At 37.0% G+C, this 23,767-nt stretch overlaps 1 protein-coding gene across 1 annotated transcript in view; it reads right to left on the bottom strand.

The window, feature by feature from the left end:
- The window catches only part of GABRA3 (gamma-aminobutyric acid type A receptor subunit alpha3), a 354,827-nt gene that overhangs the window by 111,109 nt on the left and 219,951 nt on the right, over positions 1-23,767 (bottom strand). Inside the window, exon 4 of the mRNA XM_040467471.1 lies at positions 7,468-7,535. Coding sequence (XP_040323405.1) covers positions 7,468-7,535 — 68 coding nt within the window. The remainder of the gene's footprint in view (positions 1-7,467; positions 7,536-23,767) is intronic.

Here is a 23,767-nt window from a genome sequence, read left to right as displayed (position 1 = left end):
AGAAGACCAAAGCAGGAGGCATCACAATCCCAGACTTTAGCCTCTACTACAAAGCTGTCATCATCAAGACAGCATGGTATTGGCACAAAAACAGACACATAGACCAATGGAATAGAATAGAAACCCCAGAACTGATAAGTTTAATAAAGAAAAAGGGACAAAATAGAGGAACAGTTGTGGGGAGGGGTAGGAATACAGATGAAATAAGATTTGCCAAAAACTGTTAATTTTTGAAGTGGGTGATGGATACATAAGGCTCCATTAAAGTAGTGTGTGTGTGTGTGTGTGTGTGTGTGTGTGTGTGTGTGTGTGTGTTTTATATATATCATCACTACCATCTTGTAGAGAATAGATTATAGTATGACAAGAATAGAGGCAGGGGAATCAGTTAGGGGCTTTTTGCAGCTGGGTATGCTAGAGGCAATGGGGGCCTGAACCAAAGTACTATCAGTTAAGGTAAGGAGAAGTGGTTTAATTTGGGAACTCCTATGAACACAGATACAAAGAATCATGAATAAAATAATAAACAAACCAATAGATGTATTTAAAAATCATTATCAAGTTTAATTCTTTCAAGAAATGTAAAGATGACCTAATATTTAGAAAATCTTATCAATGGAACTACCTGCATTAAGAGATTAAAGAGAAAAATCATGCAATCATCTTAATAGGTGACAAAAGAGAAGTTGCAAGATTTGAAATACATTTATAACACACACATACATACCTTAGAAAACTAGTAATAAAATGCAGAATAGATCTATCTATCTATCTATCTATCATCATATTTATTACTGTTCACTATCATTTGTTTGGCCTTTCTATAAAATCTTGCAGAAATTCTCATATTATGAGTTCTGTCTTCCTAAATTAGGAATCAAAATGAATTACCAGTGTTTCTTGGAGTTAGACTAGTGATCTAAGAAACACCTCTCTCTCTCTCTCTCTCTCTCTCTCTCTCTCTCTCTCTGTCTCTCTCTCTCTCTCTCTCTCTCTCTCTCTCTCACACACACACACACACACACACACACACACACACACACACACATCAATTCACACACAGGACACACACAGAACACTTCAATTCAGAAGTGTCAACATGAAGAAATAGGATCAGCATGGAGTTTCTACTTTTGCTGTGGTGGTAATAGAGGTGGTGGCAAAGGATGCTTACCCTCAAAGATAATCAGTAAAGTGCAAATAACATCAATTAGACATGATTTCATACCTAACAGAATGGCAAAAAATGTGTAACAACAGAAAGTATTAACAAAAGTGCAGAGAAATGGACCTTTCATATGCTATCAGTGGACTTATAAATTGGTAAAACCCATCAAGAGAGTAATGTGGCCCTATCTGAAAAAAGTTAAAAATGTAAAACCCCTACAAATAAAAAATTTTATCTATAAGTTGATACCCTACAGAAACAAACTCAAACATATTCTCAATAAGACACATATAAGAATGTTTGTTGTATTGGTGTTTTTAATAGCAAAAATTTGGAAAGAGCCTAAATGCACAGTGGCAATATAATTGGACAAATGTATGAATAAAAATATGCATACATTGTAAAGTCTATAACAGTTACAATAAATGAATTAGAGTTAAATGCATCAAAAAGAATAGAAGACTTGGGAACCATCCAATACATGCTTGAAAAAATAAGTTGTAAAATAATATACAAACTGCTGCATTTTATAGTTTGAAATATATTTATAGTATGAAAACCACTATTATGTTATTTATTGTAATATTTGCTATTGTATGTTATATAATAAGTCTAGGTATAAGTCTAGAGTATGTTTGGAAGTGACCAAAAAATTCATTATTGTAATTATCTCTAAGGAGGGGGAGAGAGAGAGAAATGGGATCAGGATAAGGTACATAGGGAACTTTATCTGTATCTCTAAAGATTTATTATGAGAAAAAATATGCTTAGTGAATCTACTCCTAAAATCATTGTTGCACTATATGCTAACTAATTTGGATGTAAATTTTAAAAGATAAAAAATAAAATTAAAAAAAAACTAAACAAAAAGAAAAAATATGCTAAAATGTTTAAGATTTTTAAAAAGCTAGGTGATGGGTCTCCAATTTTTAATATATATTTTTCTGTACAGTCAGTACTATTGGGGAAAATCACATAGTGATTATTTGCTCCATAAGTATCCCATGACCTTTGGCCAAAAGCAATCAATTTTGACCTGACCATTCTACAAATGCAATCAATTCCTTCCTTGTAAATTGAACCCTTGCATACTCTTCAAGAATGATGGCCTCCAAATTGACAAATAAATTTCATTGTTTTGTGAGGCATTTAAAGAAAACATTCCAGATAATAAGCCCAAATCTGCCTCCTGAGAAAAGTACTACACTTGGCAGAGATGACATGTACCTCTTGGGGAAGAATTTTTGCTTTGGTGTTAGACCCTGAATGTCTTCAACTCTGTAACACTGTTCAGTGTATCAAAGCAGGTTCCCACAAAGGGCCTGCAAGGGTGATTTAACTTTAGCAGGGTCTGAGCCCAAGGTAGATGACAACACCATTACAGTGAAGGTATTGTCACTGCCTCACAGGTCACTCCTCCCTTATTTTGGCCATCTGGTCTTCCCTTTGCTCTTTGCCTTATTATCATTCTGAATTTTGAAGAATGATAATCCACCTGCCCTTTTCAGTTGCATTTAGGTCTTGAGATAGTCTGATTAGCTTATTTTACATAAAAGTAGCCCAGGAGATTATTGGTTTGGACTCCTAAGCAAAACCCCACAGACTTGGACTCCTTTCTATATTGCATCTGGGAATATGTTATCCAATGGAAGAGGAGGAAACGGACAGCCCAAGAGGCTTTCAAAACAGACAGAGTCTCCCCTTAATTCTGTGCCTCAGACCGCCAGTAAGTGAGGGCTTGAAGTGAACATAGCCACTTTTTCCAGTGCTATGGGGGAAACAGGTAATTTCAAGCCCACTGCCACCAGGAAAGAGGTCCCTGCTCTACTTTCTTTTTAATCAATACAACCTTTTTTTTTACTGTGTGGTCTTTGGATACTCTGGTAACTTTGCATGATTTTCAAAAGCAGCTGTCAGACCAAAATATATGCCTTATGTTATCAAGAATTATGATTATAATATCTTTTATGAATTCTTATTTCCCAAGCCTCTAATTTTTTTCAACAGGCTATATGATTAGTTCTTTTACTATATTACTACTTGCATCATTACCTTGTTGTCCACTGTATACCCTAGGAAATTTCTCTGTTGACAAATGACAGCTGGCAGTTGTTACCTAGCAAGTATCTAAACAATGAAAGTATTCCTGGGAAGAGAGTGAAGTTGACAATACTTAAAACTGGCATTTTGTTTCCTAGTTGTTCTCATTCTGACTCTACTAACATTATTACTCTTTGTCCTCCTTATTTTCTCACTATCTTTATCAGCACATTCAGATAGATATTTATTAAATACATAATTCAAGACCCTGAACCTATGACATGTCAAAACCTGGAGCCTTAGGATGGGAGTTATAATGGAAATTTTGTCAGAAAGTGATTTGGACCAGGAGAGATTCCAGAGTTTTTCTCAGCTGGTATAGTTCTTTTTTTTTTTTTTTCAAGCTTTATTGAGGTATGAGTGTCAACTAAAAATTGTACATCTTCAGGTTGTACAATGTGATTGTAAAGTGTGTAATGTGATAGTTTAATAAATGTATACATTGTGAAGTTATTACCACAAATTATCACATCACTTCACATAGTCACGTGTGTGTGTGTGTGTGTGTGTGTGTGTGCTGAGAACACCTAAGATCTACTCTCTTAGAAAATATCAATAGTGACCTTTCTACTTGTTTTCCAATCACTGGCCATATGCATAGCATTCCATTTTTAAGCCAGTATCCAACTCTTTTTGCATTCTAATTCAAAGGATCTTGGGAGACCAGGGAAAATTTATACTTTCCAAGAGCCATTGCTCGCTGGTAAGAAATGGACATACCCAATTTTAAAGAGAAGTGGCAATTAAACTGTATTTTCACTAAATCTTTTGCAGCCTTCCCCTCATTGCCACTACACCATCTTCCCATACACCAATTGAGAAAATGGTATAAACTCTTCTAAAGTAGAAAGTCATGAAAGGGCACATTGCCTTAGTTAATTCAAGTTGGGATTGTATCCCTTTTTCTCTTTCTCTCCCGGGAGACCACGGGTATAGGATTGGTATTACTGCTGAGAAACAGCATGTATTTTTTTAACCATCAACCTTTATTTGTTACAAATGTTAACAAAGCCTTTCATTTGTGATGCCTGTAAAATTCCCACTGTAATCAGTTTTCAATTTACATCCTGTACTCTTTAATAAGTTTTCTTTCTCTGAGTTTTCCCTTAGAAACATCTACTGCTGTTTGTTTTCATTTCTGCCTGATTCCCTATTGTCATAGCTCCTTAAGTTCATACATGGAGAAGCCACCAAAATTAGCAGCCCAAAGCTTAGAGTCATCAATTATTGACTCACTAGTCTTGCTACTGGATAGTGTCTCCCGAAGAAAGCTACTTTTACTCTTTGTTTGCAGGGCTTGCTACTAATGTTTCATATCATCTCAATAAACACTTACAAAAGACCTGTATCAGGTCCTATGCTAGATGCTAGAGATACAGAAATGTACCTGATATGTTCTCTACCTTGACAAGCTCAGTCAAGTGGAGGAAAACAGTCATAATTTCCCCCTCAAATTTAATTTGTTTCATCTCATTTATTCTTGCATTTAACAAATGGTTGAGAGTCTACCAAGTGTCAAACACTGATTAGGTATTGGTGGTACTGAGATTAACAAAAGAGATATGGCCTTTCATGGAGCTTTTTGTAAAACTCAGAATCTATGTCTGTGGGGAACAGTGTTTGAGCAAGGAGAACAATAGCTGCAAAGGGTTATGGGTGATGCTGTTTCAATACTCAAAGTGGCACCATATTTTTTCCTCTTTATGAACAAAAAAATGTGTTTCTATTTCTTTAGGAAAGTATTCTGGACCAAAATTCCATTTGGCTGGAAGTGAGTCAAGAATCCAGCCAGCTCTAACTTTCATCTACTTACCCAAGCAGTCTGTGGTCTCAGGGGAGCCTGGGTTATTGCTTCAGCTAGTTACTAAAGCCAGACAAGTCTGTGATGCTTCATCCAAAGTCATCCCTGACCCAGGGTCAATTGCCACAGTATACCAATTAGTACAGGAAGAAGAAATTGTTAAAAACACCATAAATGTATTTCCCAGCCAGATCATATCCATTCTGCTTTGTAACAAGATGGAAGTGTAGCTAAAAATAACCTGAAATGTATTTGATCTAATTCTGCTGCCTTCCCTATCAAGAAAGCTGTTCTGTTGCTTCTGTTTAATCATGAGGGAGAAAAACAAACAAGCAAGTGGAATATTAAACTTTAAGAGATAGAAAATCTGGATTGCTTAAAATGTCTCCAGCCTCTGCATACCCATGTGTACCTGCTTGGGTGCAGTAGGAGCAGGGAGAGTATCTGGTTTGGGTAGCTGTTGCATATGTGTGTTTCTGTAGTATCCCTGGATTTAGATATCTGTTTACACACATGTGTTCATGAAGTACCTGGGATAGGATTGGACTATTTTTATTCTGTATGTATTTTCTTGTGTGCATGTACATTTGTCTGAATGAATTTGTGGATACTGGCACATGAGTGAGAGTGTGTATGTGTTCAAAGAGTAGCTTCAGTCACTTTCTTGTAAAAATCCTAATCCATCACTAGTTCCCAGAAATACAAAGAGAGAGCTCATACCCTGGTGAATCTAGTTACCTCCAATGGCCTATAAGTTCTCTGAATATAGGGGTCCCTAGAACTCCTTAATGCAGAGTTGGCCTTCTAAGGAGTACTTGTTGAATGACCAACTGACAATAGTTTTAATGCATGCTTGGATCTGAAGCTGTGGGCATTAGTAGTCAATAGGTTGTGATGGAACAATCTAGACATACAGGCTTTCCTGATGCCCCTTTGAGAGACCCATCTCCTCCACTCCTCATACATCAAACATGCCCCTTACTGAACTCTCCCTATGCGTCAAGTACTCTATTAAGTGCCAGGGAAGCCATGAAGACTTGGTACTTGCCCTTAAGGAGTACAAAAGGAGCCTGCCATTTCTCTGTATCCTCTTTTTTCCACACTTGAAAGATAAAGTTCAGGCCTTGCCTCACAAGCAACTCATAACTCCCTCTGCTGAAAATGAGCCCGCTTCTCCAACTGACTTGTAGACCTTGCCTAACTGAAGGAAGTGCCAGGTAAAATCAATATACCTAAACCAACCCTCAGCCTCCAGTCTTTTCCCTTTATAGTTCATCCTATACAGACTGCTAGAATGTATACAGACTGCTAAATCATTCTAAAACAACACCTGTATATTTTTATTTCTCTACTCAAATCTACTCAATCATTCTATCAAGACAAACTCTATCATGTCCTTGTACAACTGTTTGTATCTACCCAACAGGCCTAAAGAAGATTGTCTCCTGCTTAAGTAGTAGTCCCACGGAAGATACATAGAAAAGAATCCAAGTAGCAAACATTGACATTTCATATTTTTGGACATTTTATATTTTGGGGGCATTTCATATTGTTAGGACATTTTTTTCTGACTTTAAGATTTTTATTTGCCATACAAAGTCACTCATTCAACAAAAATTCATTGAGCATCTAATAACTGCCAGGCATACTGGGCAGATAATAGCTTATTTATTTCCTTACATGATAATTATTCAATCAAATATCTGACACTTAGTAGATATTGATCAGATGGTCCTGATGGGGTCTCCTGCCCCAACTCTCCACTAACTACATTCTTTGCTTTGGCAGCAAGGGATAATGGAAGAAGTCCTTGGAGAGAGCTCATGAGTCTCCCTTTACTAGCTCTGCTATGCCCTGACTTATTCCTTGAATCTGCTCTAAAGCTCTCCCCTGCTCACATCTGTAGAAGGATCAGTTTTCAGAAGTGGTTTTGACTCTTCCTCCAAACATTTTGCATCACCATGTTCAGTCCATGTCCCCAGAGAATAGGGCCTGTTTGCAAGGAGCAGACTTCTTGGATGATACTACAGACTGCTTGACTGAGAGTCCCCACCGCAGTGCTCTCCTCACATGACCTATCTCTACTAATATGTGTGTAGTGCTAGAAAATGTGAAGGGAGACATCAAGGAAAATTTAATTGAGGTTAGTGAGACAAGCTGAATTTTGATAGATGTGTTATGGAAAGAATGGAAGGGTATTCATGATGAGGGGATATGCTTTATATGTGAATAGGTGGGGAGAGCAGGGGAAAAGATGAATTTGACCAAATGCAGGATAGTGAGCATAGGGAATACATAAGACAAGACTACTCCTTAGAACATAGCTACAAACCCTAATTTCTTTTCTTTGATCTTTTGTATCATCTTTCACTTTTACCTTTGCAGGAACTATACTTACCATGTCAGTGTCCGACACAGGGCCAAAACTGGTTACATAGATGTCAGTCTTCACTTCAGTTACTGCATCTAGGCCAGAGAAAGTAGGAAAGCAGAGTGTCATGAATGTCAGTTCCCTCATCTCAGAGAGAGTCCAACACAGTACTCCAAATGACAGCTAACTTGCTACTTCTGAGAAAGTATACTTGACAGTGATAAGAAAGCCTGTAATATTTCTTCAGAGAACATGTTAGGTACAGGTAAAAGTTTATCCCTTTAGATATCACTAAAAATGACAACAGAATCCCCGGGGCGCCTGAGTGGCCCAGTTGGTTGAGCGTCCAACTTCGGCTCAGGTCATGATCTCACAGTCCGTGAGTTCGAGCCCCGTGTCGGGCTCTGTGCTGATACCTTGGAGCCTGGAACCTGTTTCAGATTCTGTGTGTCCCTCTCTCTCCACCCCTCTCCCACTCATGCTCTGTCTCTCTGTCAAAAATAAATAAACATTAATTAAAAAAAAAAAAAGAACAACAGAATCCCCAAAGTTTAAGAGCCCTGAGAGATCACTGACATTATGTGCCAGACTTTCACATTGGGATTACCCATACCTGTGGTAGGTTACCAATGTTCTAATATCCAACTCTAATACTTCCATAAACATGGAATGATTGCCTTCCCACTCCCCTGCCCACTTAATGTAGGGAGAGGCCACGTGACTGATTTTGGTTGTGGGGGGAAGTTATATGTGTCACTCTCTGGCTGGAACAATTAATGTCCAGTGTGAGACCATGGAAACATGTTATTCTAGAGCTACCATAAGATTGAAACAGTCTGGTGATGAGCCAACACATGAAGGACAACTGCCCTGGAAAGTTGCCTGGATCCACAACAGACTTTGCATGAATGAGAAATGAACTTTAGTTGGGTTAAATGACTGAGTTGAAAATGACTGATATCACCTGATAAATGGTCTTTGCATTTATTTTTCTTTACTGTAATTGTCTGTTTACTTGTGTGCCTCCCCCACCTTACCCAAAAGCTCCTGTATGGCAGTGTCTCTGTTTTCTTATCTCTGTATTCTTAGTACATTGAAAAGGACCCTGTTATTCACATGGTACTCACTGAACATTTTTAGTATGGATGGATAAATCTCATCACGTATTTACCAAGTTGGAAAATGATACCTAGAGAAGTGAAGTTATTTCATTACTAGGCTTCTCTTTTCCTGCTTCAGTCAGCCCTGCTTACCCCATTGCAGCCCAGACTAGCCCACACACTCCAAAATTCCTCGAATAGAACACAGGGAAGCCTATGCCAGCCTAGCAAAGACCCCATCATTATATTAAATTCAAATAATCCCAGTTTAGATCAGCATACCAAACCCCAGTAGAGTACACCAGTAGCCCAGCCAATACCAATAAAGCCCACAGAAGACTTGATGTATATTTATATACATATACATATTTATATACATATTTATATATAAATATATAATGAGGCTGACTACTATAATCTATGACACTAATTCTTTTCTCTTATGGACAGGTAGGGAACATATCTACCTACTTCATCTGTAGCATATTCACTATATTCATCCAGTCCTGGGTTCTGGCCCAGATATACTTTAGATATTGTTGACTTGCTACTTTTCAGAACCATCCTTTTGGCTTAATACACTGTTCCTCTACTCATGAACTGAGTATATTCAAGGTCACTGTGCAAAACCACAAACATTATGTTTTCAGAAGAAACTATGAGTACCATTTAATAATCAGCACTATAGTCAATTCACCAAACACACACCTTACTCCCAAGCTTAATCAGCAAATAACATGCTTTTGAAACCAGAGCTGTGTTTTAAATAGTTTGGAGCACAGGCTTAACTCATTGCCATTTCTATGCTTGAAGGAGAAGAGACAACACTTCAGGACCCAGAACACACCTCCTGAAGACTTGTCCCTTCAGATACACTCCCAGGTTTATTGGCTACAGAATCATTGTCCTACCCTCAAGTACTAAAATAAACTTAACTAATTAATGGAAGAGACCACAATTACATTTGAATCCAGTATTCTATCTAGGTAGAACATAGTTAGATACAGAACTTTCTAAACTAATATAATTATAAAACGGTAAGATAGTTATGCAGACTAAAAACTGGTTACTCAGACTACAGGAAAAAAAGGAGAAAGATACTGGTGGTAAAGTTAAATTGCAAGAGACCACCAAGGGGACAGTGGAGTCACTATAGGTGGAAAGGGAAAGGGCTATAACAAAGAGTCTTGGGTTCTGGATCTCTGCCCCTGACTTGCTGAATGCTTTAAACAAGACTGTTGTCATTTTAGCTGCTCTCTTGTGCAATGAGGGTATGGGACAATCTAAATTCCAAATTTCCTTTTTGTTTTAACTAGGAACTATGACTGTAAATCCAAGCAAAAAAATGTCTGACTAAAGATGCCCAATGGTAGCAAGAAATAAGCTGCCTGAGGAATGTAGGAGATTTTATGCAAATGTGGTGCTCCTGCTCTCTTTTAACTATTCACTTTCACTTAAAAGGCACCCCTTGATTGCTAAAAGGGAAACAGTGGGGAGATGCTGCTTTCCCAATGAATTAGGGCTCACCCAAGCTTCAGAAATTTCCCTGGCTTTGCTGCAGGGAAAGGGAGTTGGGAAGTCTGGTTTAGCACACAGGATGCCAAATCCCTTCTTCCTCTATATCTGTGCCATTTGGAAAGAATCTGGAGGATAAGAGAATTAAGGGAAGTGGTACAAAATAAAGGGGAGGAAGTGTAAAGAAGGGGGGAGGAAAGAAAGAAGAGAGAGAGATAATTAGAAGAAGATTGAAAGAAAAAGCAAGAAAGGATTAAATGGGAAAAAGACAAAGAGAATAGACAAAAGTTGCCCAGAAGTCTAAGGTCCTGGGTCCCAGACATAGAAGGGAGTGTTCACTCACTACTCCAGATTCTCTGTGTGAAAGAATGGTTAGAAGTTTGCTCTTCTTTCATTTAACTTAATGAAAAGATGAGTGAATTAGACTAGAACTGATAAGGGCTACAATTCATAATCTAGCTCCTTTTCATAGTCTTCCTGGTAGAGACAAATGTGAGACATGAATTAATGAAGAGATAAGAAGGCCTCCCCACTCCCACTTTATTTAACAATTGTTTTCAGATGCTCCTTGGTGCTTTCTTTATTTGCTTTGGGTATCCAATTTCCTTCCAATGTTATCCTTTGAAACCAAACATGAACAGAATTCTTTCCTTTTGCAAATTTACTGTGATATTGGAAGTGCTTGAAAGCTCCTGTCTTTACATTAATATACATGACCTTAGCCCTCAGTGGTACTCCCACTAGTGGGGAACTTATCAACCAGTTCTTATGTCATTTCTGCTTGTTTTGATCTGAAAGAGTAAATAGAAGCCAGTCAGCAAGTGAGCACTGTCTTTATATTGAATATGTTGTTCATAACAAATTGTATTTTCTAGTTTGACTTCAAATAGATTCACAAGAAATTGTGAATTTTCTCCTTTGAGCAAAAACCAGAGTACGTTCCTCAACTCTAGTTGCTCCACCCTAGCACACAATAAACATTGGTTTTAGCACCGCCCTTTGGACTCACCCAAAAAAAATTTGCTTCTTAATCCTTTGAGATTGAAATTTGAGATCAGAAGTTGAAAGAATGTGATCACGGTACCCCTAAATTTGCTTTTCTTGTTCCTTTCTAGACTAAATATCCTGACTTCCTTTGACTATGTCTCCCCTCCCTTTGACATGGTTTTAATCATCCTCCCTATACTTCATTCACTTTCCTCTGGCTTAGGTCTGATTTTTTTTTTTTCTGACACTGAAATGTTTTATGGTGGAAGTTTGTCACAATTCCATTTAGAGACAAGCTCATGAGATGAATGCTATGAACAAAAGCCAACTCTACCCCCTTATCTAATTATAGGCTATAATGTACAAAAGTCCTTTCTAATGAAAGTCTTCCTAAGAATAGTGAGGCTTTGAGGACAGGAACTTTTGCTAGGAGAAAAAAATCCCTAATTTTTCTATTTTCTTGCTTCCAGATAACTGAGAATTTTAGAGAACAAGCGCTTATTGTTGTACACACTTTTCATCTTGAGAGACACCGGACTGGTAGAAATGAGCTCCCATGTGACTAGCTATCATGGTTAGCTAGCTACATGAACTTAGGGAGTGGGCTACCATGACTTAGGGACAGGCTTTCACAGATCTGAGAGCTGGAGTGTTCTCTTCTTATGTTAATAGCCTTTCCATTTGTCTTTGACAACCCTTGGGGACCTAGATACTGGAAGTCCTCAGTGACCCCATCCCCCATTAGCACTGATTACAGATAAGCTCTCCAGGGGAATAAAAAACAGGTGATTTAGGGGAGCAGAAATTACAAGAGTCTCTGTCAGCTCTAATCTCTACAATTGACTCACACCCTCTTTTGCAGGCTGTTTGGGCAAGATTCATAACTTTTAACATTTGGTAGGTTTGAAGGCTAGCCCCATATTTATGCTAGTCCACCTAGTGTGGGGTACCTGGAATGTACAGCAAATATATTTTTTAACTGAGATAAAATTTATATGTAACATTATATTACTTTCAGGTATACAACATAGTAATTTGATATTTGTGTACCTTACAAGGTGATCATCACAATAAGTCTAGTTACCATCCATCACCATACAATTGACCCCCTTCACTCTTTTCTCCTACTCCATAATTCCTTTGACCTCTGATAATCACTAATCTATTCTCCCTGTCTATGAGTATTTTTTGTTTATTCATTTATTTTCGATTCTACATATAAGTGAAATAATATGGTATTTGTCTTTCTCTGACTTATTTTACTTTGCATAATACCTTCAAGGTCCATGCACGTTGTCACAAATGGCCAATGTCGGGGCGCCTGGGTGGCGCAGTCGGTTAAGTGTCCGACTTCAGCCAGGTCACGATCTCGCGGTCCATGAGTTCGAGCCCCGCGTCGGGCTCTGGGCTGATGGCTCAGAACCTGGAGCCTGTTTCCGATTCTGTGTCTCCCTCTCTCTCTGCCCCTCCCCCATTCATGCTCTGTCTCTCTCTGTCCCAAAAATAAAATAAATAAACGTTGAAAAAAAATGGCCAATGTCAATTTTTATGGCTGAGTAGTATTTCATTATGTGTGTGTGGATGTATGTGTATGTGTGTGTGTATATATATATATACATATATATATATATATACACACACATATATATATATATATATACATATATATATATGCATGCTACATCTTTTCTATCCATTCATTTATCAACACTTAGGTTGTTTCTATATCTAAATAATACTGCAGTGAACATAGGGGTGCATGTATCTTTCTGAATTAGTATTTAAATTTTCATCAGATAAGTATCCAGAAGTAGAATAGCTGGATAATATGGTAGATCTATTTTTAACCTTTTGAGGAACTTTCATAATGTTTTCCATAGTGGCTGTGCCAGTTTTAATTTCTACTAACAGTGTATAAGGAATTTTTGTCTTTTTAATAATAGGCATTCAAACAGGTGTGAGGCGATATTTCATGGTAACTTTAATTTGTATTTCCCTGGTAATTAATATCGTTGAAATTTTTTTTATGTGCCTGTTAGCCATTTGTATGTCTTCTTTGCAAAGTGTCTATTAAGATCCTCTGCCCATTTTTTAATTGTTTGTTTCTTTTGCTATAGATTTGAATTCTTTATATACTTTGGATATTAACCCCTTACACATATATAATTTGCAATTATTTTCTCCCATTCAGTGGGTGGTCTTTTCATTTTGTTGATTTCCTTTGCTTTGCAGAAGCTTTTTAGTTTGATGTAGTCCCACTACTCTATTTTTGCTTTTTGTTGCTGTTGCTTTTAGCATCAGATCCAAAGATTCAATGCCAAAACTAATGTCAAGGAGCTTACCATCTATGTTTTCTTCTAGGAGTTTTATGGCTTAAGGTCTTACACTCAAGTCTTTAATCCATTTTGAATTGCTTTTTGTGTATGGTGTAAAACAGTGGTCAAATTTTATTCTTTTGCATATGGCTATCCAGTTTTCCTAGCATCACTGATTGAAGAGACTACTTTTTTCCAATGTATATGTTGGTTCCTTTGTTGTAAACTAATTGACAATATAGGTATAGGTTTATTCCCAGGCTCTCCTATGCTATTGCATTAATCTAGATGTCTGCTTTTATGCCAATATCATACTGTTTGGATTGTTATAGCTTTGTAGTGTAGTTGGAAATCTGGAAGCATGCTACCTCCAGCTTTGTTCATTCTCAAGATTGATTTGCCTGTTTGGGGTCTTTGGTGATTCCACACAAATTTTAGGATTTTTTCTAATAGTTCTGTGAGAAATGCTTTTCGTATTTTAATAGGGATTGCACTGAATCTGTAGGTTGCTTTGGGTAATATGGACATTCTTCTAATCCATGGACACAGAATATCTTTCCAATTATTTGTGTCATCTTCAATATCTTTCATCAGTGTCTTATAGTTTTTAGTGTACAAGTCATTCATTTCCTTGGTTAAATGTATTACTAGGTATCTGATTATTTTTGATGCAACTGTAAATGATATTTTTTCTTAATTTTCTTTTTCTGGTAGTTTGTCATTAGTGCACAGAAACACAACAGATTTATGTATTTATGTATATTGATTTTGTCATCTGCAACTTTACTGAATTCATTTATTAGTTAACAGTTTTTTGGTGGATGAAGTCTTTAGGGTTTTCTATATATAGTATCATGTCATTTGTAAATAATTCATGTCATATGTAAATAATGATGGTTTTAATTCTTCCTTTCTAATTTGGATATCTTTTATTTTTGTTTCTTGCCTAATTACTTTGTCTAGAACTATACCTTAGTTTTATTATCTGTAAAAAAAATAGTTGAATTTTTTAAAACTTTTTTTAATGTTTATTATTTACTTTTGAGAGAGACAGACAGACAGACAGAGCAACAGCTGGGGAGGGGCAGAGAGAGAGGGAGACACAGAATCTGAAGCAAGCTCTAGGCTCTGAGCCGTCAATAAAGATCCCAATGCAGGGCTCAAACTCACAAACTGTGAGATCATGATCTAAGCCAAAATCGGATGCTTAACCGACTGAGCCACCCAGGCACCCCATAAAAAATACTTGATTTTTTTTTATGATTCCAATGTAAAATATATTATGTTTTCCAAGACCATAATAGATTAGAAGAGGCTACGAGAGGCACACACACTTTTTTCCTTAAAGAAATGTTGAAAGGAATAAAGAAAGAAAAAGAAAGAAAGAAAGAAAGAAAGAAAGAAAGAAAGAAAACTTAAACTATGGGGACTACACCAAAACAAACAAACAAACAAACTTTTGCACAGTGAAGGAAACAAAAAAGGCAACCTACTGAATGAAATAAGATAATTTGTAAATGCTGTATCTGATAAGGCATAAATACAAAAAATATATATAAAGAACTTACACAACTCAACACCCAAAAAACAAATAATACAATTTAAAATGGTCAGAGGACCCGAAGAGACACTTCTCTAAAGAAGACACACAAATGGCCAACAGTGCTTGTACAGAGTACTCAACATCACTCATCATCAGGTAAATGCAACTTAAAACCACAATGAGTTATTACTTCATGACAGGATGGCTAAAATCAACAACACAAGAAACAACAAGTGTTGGCAAGGATGTGGAGAAAGGGGAACCATTGTGTACTATTGGTGGGAATGCAAACTGGTGAAAGCCACTATAAAAAATAGTATGGACTATAGATGCTGGAGAGGATGTGGAGAAATGGGAACCCTCTTGCACTGTTGGTGGGAATGCAAATTGGTGCAGCCACTCTGGAAAACAGTGTGGAGGTTCCTCAGAAAATTAAAAATAGACCTACCCTATGACCCAGAAATAGTACTGCTAGGAATTTACCCAAGGAATACAGGAGTGCTGATGCATAGGGGCACTTGTACCCCAATGTTCATAGCAGCACTCTCAACAATAGCCAAATTATGGAAAGAGCCTAAATGTCCATCAACTGATGAATGGATAAAGAATTGTGGTTTATATACACAGTGGAGTACTACAGGGCAATGAGAAAGAACGAAATATGGCCCTTTGTAGCAACGTGGATGGAACTGGAGAGTGTGATGCTAAGTGAAATAAGCCATACAGAGAAAGACAGATACCATATGTTTTCACTCTTATGTGGATCCTGAGAAACTTAACAGAAACCCATGGGGGAGGGGAAGGAAAAAAAAAAAGAGGTTAGAGTGGGAGAGAGCCAAAGCATAAGAGACTCTTAAAAACTGAGAACAAACTGAGGGTTGATGGGGGGTGGGTGATGGACATTGAAGAGGGCACCTTTTGGGATGAGCACTGGGTGTTGTATGGAAACCAATTTGACAATAAATTTCATATATTGAAAAAAAATAAAAAAAATAGTATGGAGATTCTTCAAAAACTTAAGAATAGAATTACCATACAATCCAGTAATTCCACTACTAGGTATTTATCCAAAGAAAGCAAAAGCACTAAATCAAAAAGATATATGTACCCCAAGTTCACTGCAGCACCATTTATAATAGCCAAGATATGGAAGCAATGAAATTGTCCATCTATAGATAAATGAACAAACAAGTTGTGGTATGTACACACACACACACACACACACACACACACACACACACAGTGGAATATTACTCAGCCATAAAAAATAATAAAATTTTCCATTTGCAACAACGTAGATGGATTTAGAGGGTATAATGCTAAGTGAAATAAGTCAGAGAAAGACAAATACCATATTATATCATATGATGTGTATAATTTGAGAAACAAACAAATAAATAAAAGAGACAAACAAAGAAAAGCCTCTTAAATATAGAGAAACATACTGGTGGTTTCTGTGGGAGAATGGGCAAAATAGGTGAAGAGGGTTAAGAGTATATTTATAATGAGCACTGAGTAATGTATAGAATTGTTGAATCATTCTGTAAAACTAAAAGCAATATAAGACTGTATATTAAATATACTTGTATTTAAAACAAGGAGAAAATTGAGACAGTCATAAAATTTAAAAACTAATATAGTAAAACATAATAATAGTAAAAAAAATAATAATTTAAAAAGCTAAAATATTTTTTTTCTGTACAAAAGAGGTGACCGAAAGCAGGTTGAATACTTGTGGGTCAGATCTGGAGCTCTCCTTATAAAGAGGCTAGAAAAAGCAAAGCTGAACTGATGTTTAGTGTAGGCTCTGATTGAGGCTGCAGGCTTGGGTTAGAGGGTGGGTGGGGATGACATGATGTACAAATACATAGTCTTGAGATTAGGAATTGAGCCAAGTGGTTTGTTGTAGTAGGAATGGATCAGCAATATCACAATAAAGAAGAAACTTCAAAATATTATTGTAACTCCATTTTGCAGTGATCAGAGTAGAAGCAAACCATAGAACCACTATACAGCAAGAAAAATAAGGTAAAAAAAAACACTAAAATTAAAACTAAACTAAACTAGCTTCTGGCCTTGTGGAACAAGTGTATTACAGCCTTTCTCTTCCTGTAATTATAAATAAATCTCTGGGTGAAAATACAAAAGCATTGGGCGCCTGGGTGGCTCAGTCACTTAAGCGTCTGACTTCAGCTCAGGTCGTGATCTCACAGTTTGTGAGTTCGAGCCCCGCGTCAGGCTCTGTGCTGACAGCTCAGAGCCTGAAGCCTGCTTCGGATTCTGTGTCTCCCTCTCTCTCTGCCCCTCCCCCACTCACACTCTGTCTCTCTCACACAAATAAATAAACATTAAAAAATTAAAAAAAAAGAAAATATAAAAGCAATTACCAAGGACTGTGAAAACTGAAAGAAAGAAAGAAAGAAAGAAAGAAAGAAAGAAAGAAAGACAAAAGAAAAAAAGGTAGATTTTAAAGGGGAGTCAAAACTTGGAGAAGCAGCCTATAGGGAATTAAGTTTTCTGGGTTGTTCTTTTCTCTTGCAGTTCTGTCTCAAAGGCAAAGTTGCAAGGTGGGGAACTGTCACAAGCAGCCAAAACCCTGATTTAAAAAGCCTATGTTGCCAGAGAATCAAGAGGAAAGGGCCACTGCAGTCCGGAGAGTTAGGGAGATCCAAAAGTATAGATTGTTAAAGAAAAAGATCCACTAATTTAGTATATGAACCTCCCACCAAAAAAAAAAAACAATCATAGGCTCACCCTTGAGCACATGCCTAGGAAAGGAACAAGGCAGCATACCAAAGGCTTTGAGTACACTATGATTTAAACTACCACCTCAACATCAGACTAATTCTGAGTAGCACAGGTATAGGAGAGACTGAAAGCAACACAGCAAAGACTTTGATAATTGAACTATGAACTAATATGTAAACCATGGCTCAAGTCTTAGACTATCATATATTAGCTATGTGATACACATGTGAGATAAAACAAATGCAATGTAGCAAAGTCTTTGAAAACTGAATGAGATGGGTATCACCACTCATGGAGATCAAATCAAACCTTGTGGGCTGAATTTAATCAAGTTTATTGCTAAAACAAACAAGAGGACCTCTGCGGAAGACAGTGAAGTGGGAGGACCATAAGCTCATCTGGGCCCATGGATATAACCATAAATAACACTCACATTAGTGTAAATAATCCAAAAATGACCTGAAGACTGGCAGAACAAACTCCACTACCAAATGTAAAGAAATAGGAGGCCCCATAGAAGAGGGTAGGAAAAGAAGTGGGGGAGAAAAACCCTATGGGTCTGGTCTCTGGGAGGATAGAGCTGTGGGTGAAGAGAGGGGACAGAAACAGATTATCACACTGTGGAGCCTGCATGGGGAAGATAAACCCCATAGTATTTGGCTTTGAAAAACAGAGGGGCCAAATTTCCTGAGTTCTTATAACTAGTGAGATTTAAAGCCTAGAACTTTAAAAATCAGTGGGCTCAGCTTTTGGAGAGCCTGGAGGGCAATAGGAAACTGAGTTCCTGCCTTAAAGAGACAGCACAACAAATACTCCACAGAGATACAGCATAGAGGCAGCAGTTTAAAAAACACCTGGGCTTTGGTAGGAGGAATTATTTACTAATCTCAGAATTCCCTGAGAGTCTTCTTCAGGAACAAAGGAGGCCATTTCCCTCCTCCACCCAGCAGCATAACACACAGACACCTGCTATAACCAGCACAACCCTGGCTTTCACTACCTAATTTGTTTACACTGTGCCCAGCCTCCTCCAACCAGGGCTAACTCAGTCCCAGCACTGTGGGTACCTTCCCCCAGAAGACTGGTGCAAACTTTGCCACCAGATCATTTCTCATTGTGAGCTATGTGGGGCCTTGGTCTCGGTGGCAGCAGCAGCCAGTCATCTCCTGCAGAGGATGAATGCACCTTGTTAAAACTGCATGTCCTGCCCAAGTGTGCTTTGCAAAGCAGCCCTAACTACCCCAGTCTCCACAGCAGCTGCATATCCCCTGTGGAAGAGGACCAGTACCATCTTGTTAAAAACATATGTTTTGTCCACTGTTTTCGAGGGCAAAAGACAGAATTGACTTTCCTAACACACAGAAACAGACACAGAGAGTTAGACAAAATGAGAAAACAGAAGAATATTTCCAAAATGAGTGAATAAGACAAAATCATAAGCAAATCACTAAGCAAAATGGAGATAAGAAATATGTCTGATAGAAAATTTAAAGTAATGATCACAAAGATACTCACTGGATTTGAGAAAACAATGGAGGACTTCAGCGAGACACTTAAAAAAGTGATAAAAGAGAACCAATCAGAGATGAAGAACACAGTAATTGAAATTAAAAACACAACACATGGAATAAATAGTAGGCTAGAAGCAGCAGAAGAATGAATCAGTGACCTGGAGGAAAGAGTAATGGAAAGTAATGAAGTTGACCAGGTTAGAGGAAAAAAATGACACAAAATGAGAATAGACTTAGGGAACTCAGTGACTCCATCAAGCATAATAACACTCACATTACAGGGAATACCAGAGAAGAGAGAAAAAGAGGAAGAAATTTATTTGAAGATATATAGCTGAAAATTTCTTGAATTTGTGGATGGAAACAGAAATTCAGATCCAGGAGCCACAGAGATTAATTCCTCAACAAAATCAACCCAAGGAATTCCAAACCAAGACACATAGTAGCTAAAATGGCAAAAATCAGTGATAAAGAATTTTAAAGGCAGTAAGAGAAGAGAAAACAGTTGCATTAGAGGGAAACCCCATAAGGCTATCAGAGGGTTGTTCAGCAGAAACTACGCAGGCCAGAGGGGAGTGTCATGATATATTCTTTTTTTTTTTCAACGTTTTTTATTTTATTTTTGGGACAGAGAGAGACAGAGCATGAACGGGGGAGGCGCAGAGAGAGAGGGAGACACAGAATCGGAAACAGGCTCCAGGCTCCGAGCCATCAGCCCAGAGCCCGACGCGGGGCTCGAACTCACGGACCGCGAGATCGTGACCTGGCTGAAGTCGGACGCTTAACCGACTGCGCCACCCAGGCGCCCCTGTCATGATTTATTCTAAGTGCTGAAAGGGAAAACTTTGCAGTCAAGAATACTCTAACTGGGAAGGCTGGCATTTGGAATACAAGGAGAGATAAAGAATTTCTGAGACAAACAAAAGTTAAAGGAGTTCATGACCACTAAACTATCCCTGCAAGAAATGTTAAAGGGGACTCTTTGAGTGGAGTGGAAAGATCATAAGTAAGAGTAAGAAAAGTAGGAAACACCGAAGCAGTAAAAATAAGTAGATCTGTAAAAATCAGTCAAGGGACTCACAAAATAAAAAAATATAATGTATGATACCATATACTTAAAACATGGTGAGAGGAGTAAGAATGGGTTCAAACTTAAGCAATCATCAACATAATATAGAAAGCTGTATAAAGATGTTATATACAAACCTAATCATAACAACAAACCAAAAACCAGTCACAGATACATAAAAACTAAAGAGAAAGGAATCCAAGTATATCACTAAAGAAAGTGAACTTATGCTGAGAGAAGAGAGGAAGGATAGAAAGTAACAGAGAAGATCCACAAAACAAACACAAAACAAATAACAAAATGGCAATAAATACATACCTATCAATAATTACTTTGAATGTAAATGGACTAAATGCTTAAATAAAAAGACATAGGGTAACAGAATTTATTAAAAAACAAGACTCATCTATATGCTGCCTATAAGAGACTCACTTCACACCTAAAGTCACATGCATATTGAAAATGAAGGGATAAAGAAACATTTATCATGTAAACATATGTGAAAAGAAAGCCAGCGTAGCATTCTTATATCAGACCAAATCACTGTAACAAGAGACAATGACAGACATTATATAGTCATTTAAGGGAATAATCCAACAAGGCATAACAATTGTATATATTTATGCATTGAAGACAGGAGCACCCAAATATATAAACCAGTTAACAAGAAATAAAAAGTAACTAATGCATAGTAATATAATAATTGTAGGAGACTTTAACACCCCACTTTCATCAATGGACAGATAATCTAAGCAGAAAATCAACAAAGAAACAGTGGCTTTTAATGACACACTGGTTCATATGGATTTAATAGATACATTCAGAACATTCCATTCTAAAACAGGAGAATGCACATTGTTTTCAAGTGCATACGAACAGTCAGTAATAGATCACATATTAAGTCATAAACCAGGTCGTAACAATTTCAAAATGATCAGTTATACCATGCATCTTTCTGATTAAAAGGCAATGAAACTAGAAGTCAATCACAAGAAAAAATGTGGAAAGAGCACAAATACACGAAATTTAAAAAACATGCTACTAAAGTATGAATGAGTCAACCAAGAAATCAAAGAGGAAATAAAAAAATACTTGGAGACAAAAGAAAATGAAAACGCAATGGTCCAAAATCTTTGGGGTGAAGAGAAATGGTTGTAAGAAGGAAGTTCAGGGGCGCCTGGGTGGCTCAGTCGGTTAAGCGTCCAACTTCAACTCAGGTCACGATCTCACATTCTGTGAGTTCGAGCCCCACGTCGGGCTCTGGGCTGATGGCTCAGAGCCTGGAACCTGCTTCGGATTCTGTGTCTCCCTCTCTCTCTGACCCTCCCCCATTCATGCTCTGTCTCTCTCTGTCTCAAAAATAAATAAACGTTAAAAATTTTTTTTTTAAAAAGAAGGAAGTTTATAGCAATACAGGCTTACCTCAAGAAGCAAGAAAAATCTCAAATAAACAACTTAACCCTACACCTAAAGGAGCTAGAAAAAGAACAAACAAAGCCCCAAAACAGCAGAAAGAATGAAATAATAAAGATTAGAGCATAAATAAATTACAGAGAAACAAATAAATAAAACAATAGAACAATGAAAATAAATAAATAAAACAATAGACAATGTTTAATGTTTAAAATAAACATAATTTAAACATAAATAATGTTTAAAATAAATAAATAAAACAATAGAACAATGAAACCAAGAGTTGGTTCTTTGAAAAGATGAAAATATTGGATAAACTTCTATCTAGACTAATAAAGAAAGAACTCAAATAAACAAAATTAGAAATGAAGGACGAGAAATAACAACCCAAACCCCAAAAATACAAAGAATTGCAAATGAATACTATGAAAAATTATATGTTGATAAGTTGCACAACCTATATGAAAAATATTAATTCCTAGAAACACAATCTTCCAACACTGAATAATGAATAAATTGAAAATCTAAACAGACTGTTTACTAGTAGTTAAACTGAATTGCTAATAAAAAAAAAAAAAACTACCAAAAAAATAAAAGTACAGGATCAGATGGCTTCACAGGCAAATTCTACCAAACATTTAAAAAGGAGTTAATATCTACTCTTCTCAAACTTTTCTAAAAAATAGAAGGAAAACTTCCAAATTCATTCTATGAGGCCAGCATGATCCTGATAACAAAACCAGATAAATAGACAACAAAGAGAATTACAGACCAATTTCTCTGATGAACATGGGTGCAAAAACCCTCAAAAAAAATTAGCAAACCAAATCCAACAATACATTAAAAAAATAAACATTCACTACGACCAAGTGGGATTTATTCCTGGGATGCAAGTGTGGTTCAGTATTTGCAAATCAATAAACGTGATATATCACATAAATAAGAGAAATGTTAAAAGCCATATCATATTTCAATAGATGCATAAAATGTATTTCACAAAGTACAACATCCATTCATGATTTAAAAAAAAAAACACCTCAACAAAGTAGGTTTAGAGGGAACATACCTCAACATAATAAAGGCCCTCTATGAAAAACCTACAGCCAACATCATATTCAATGGGGGGAAACTAAAAGCTTTTTTCTAAGGTCAGGAACAAAACAAGGATTTTCATTCTCACCACTTTTATTCAACATAGTACTGGAAGTCCTAGCCACAGTAATCAGACAACACAAAGAAATGAAAGGCATCCAAATCAGTAAGGAAAAAGTAAATCTCTTCTTCTATATATAGAAAACCCCCAAAACGCCACCAAAGTGTTCCTAAAGCTGATAAATGAATTCAGTAAGGTCACAGGATATAAAATCAATGTACAGAAATCAATTGCATCTCTATATACTAATAATGAAGCAGCAGAAAGAGAAATTAGGAAATAATCCCATTTACAATTGCACCAAAAATAATAAAATATCTAAGAATAAACTTGATCAAAGAGGTGAAAAAACCTATGCTCTGAAAACTCATGAACCTATGACCATAAAACATGGATGAAAGAAATTAAAGATGATGCAAAAAATAGAAAGACATTTCATACTCCAGATTAGAAGAACAAATATTGTTAAAATGTTCACAGTACCAAACGCAAACTACACATTTGATGCAATCCCTATCAAAATAGCTACAGCATTTTTCACAGAACTAGAACAAACACTCCTAAAATTTGAATGACCACAAAAGACCTCAAATAGCCAAAGCAATCTTGAAAAGGAAAAGCAAACCTGAAGGCATCACAATCCCGGACTTCAAGTTTATATTACAAAGCTGTTAGTGATCAAGATGTTATGGTACTTGCACAAAAACAGACACATAGATCAATAGAACAGAATAGAAAACCCAGAGATGAACCCACGACTATATGGTCAATTAAACTTTGACAAAGGAGACAAGAATATCCAATGGTAAAAAGAGTGTCTCTTCGAGGAGAGGGAAGATGGCGGCGTAGGAGGACGCTGGGCTCACCGCGCGTCCTGCTGATCACTTAGATTCCACCTACACCTGCCTAAATAACCCAGAAAACCGCCAGAGGATTAGCAGAACGGAGTCGCCGGAGCCAAGCGCAGACGAGA

This window comes from Herpailurus yagouaroundi, unplaced genomic scaffold (assembly GCF_014898765.1).
Source record: "Herpailurus yagouaroundi ecotype Mexico unplaced genomic scaffold, PumYag 67493, whole genome shotgun sequence".
Taxonomy (NCBI): domain Eukaryota; kingdom Metazoa; phylum Chordata; class Mammalia; order Carnivora; family Felidae; genus Herpailurus; species Herpailurus yagouaroundi.
Note: the sequence above shows the minus strand (reverse complement) of the source record. Positions and strands in the feature narration are given on the sequence as shown.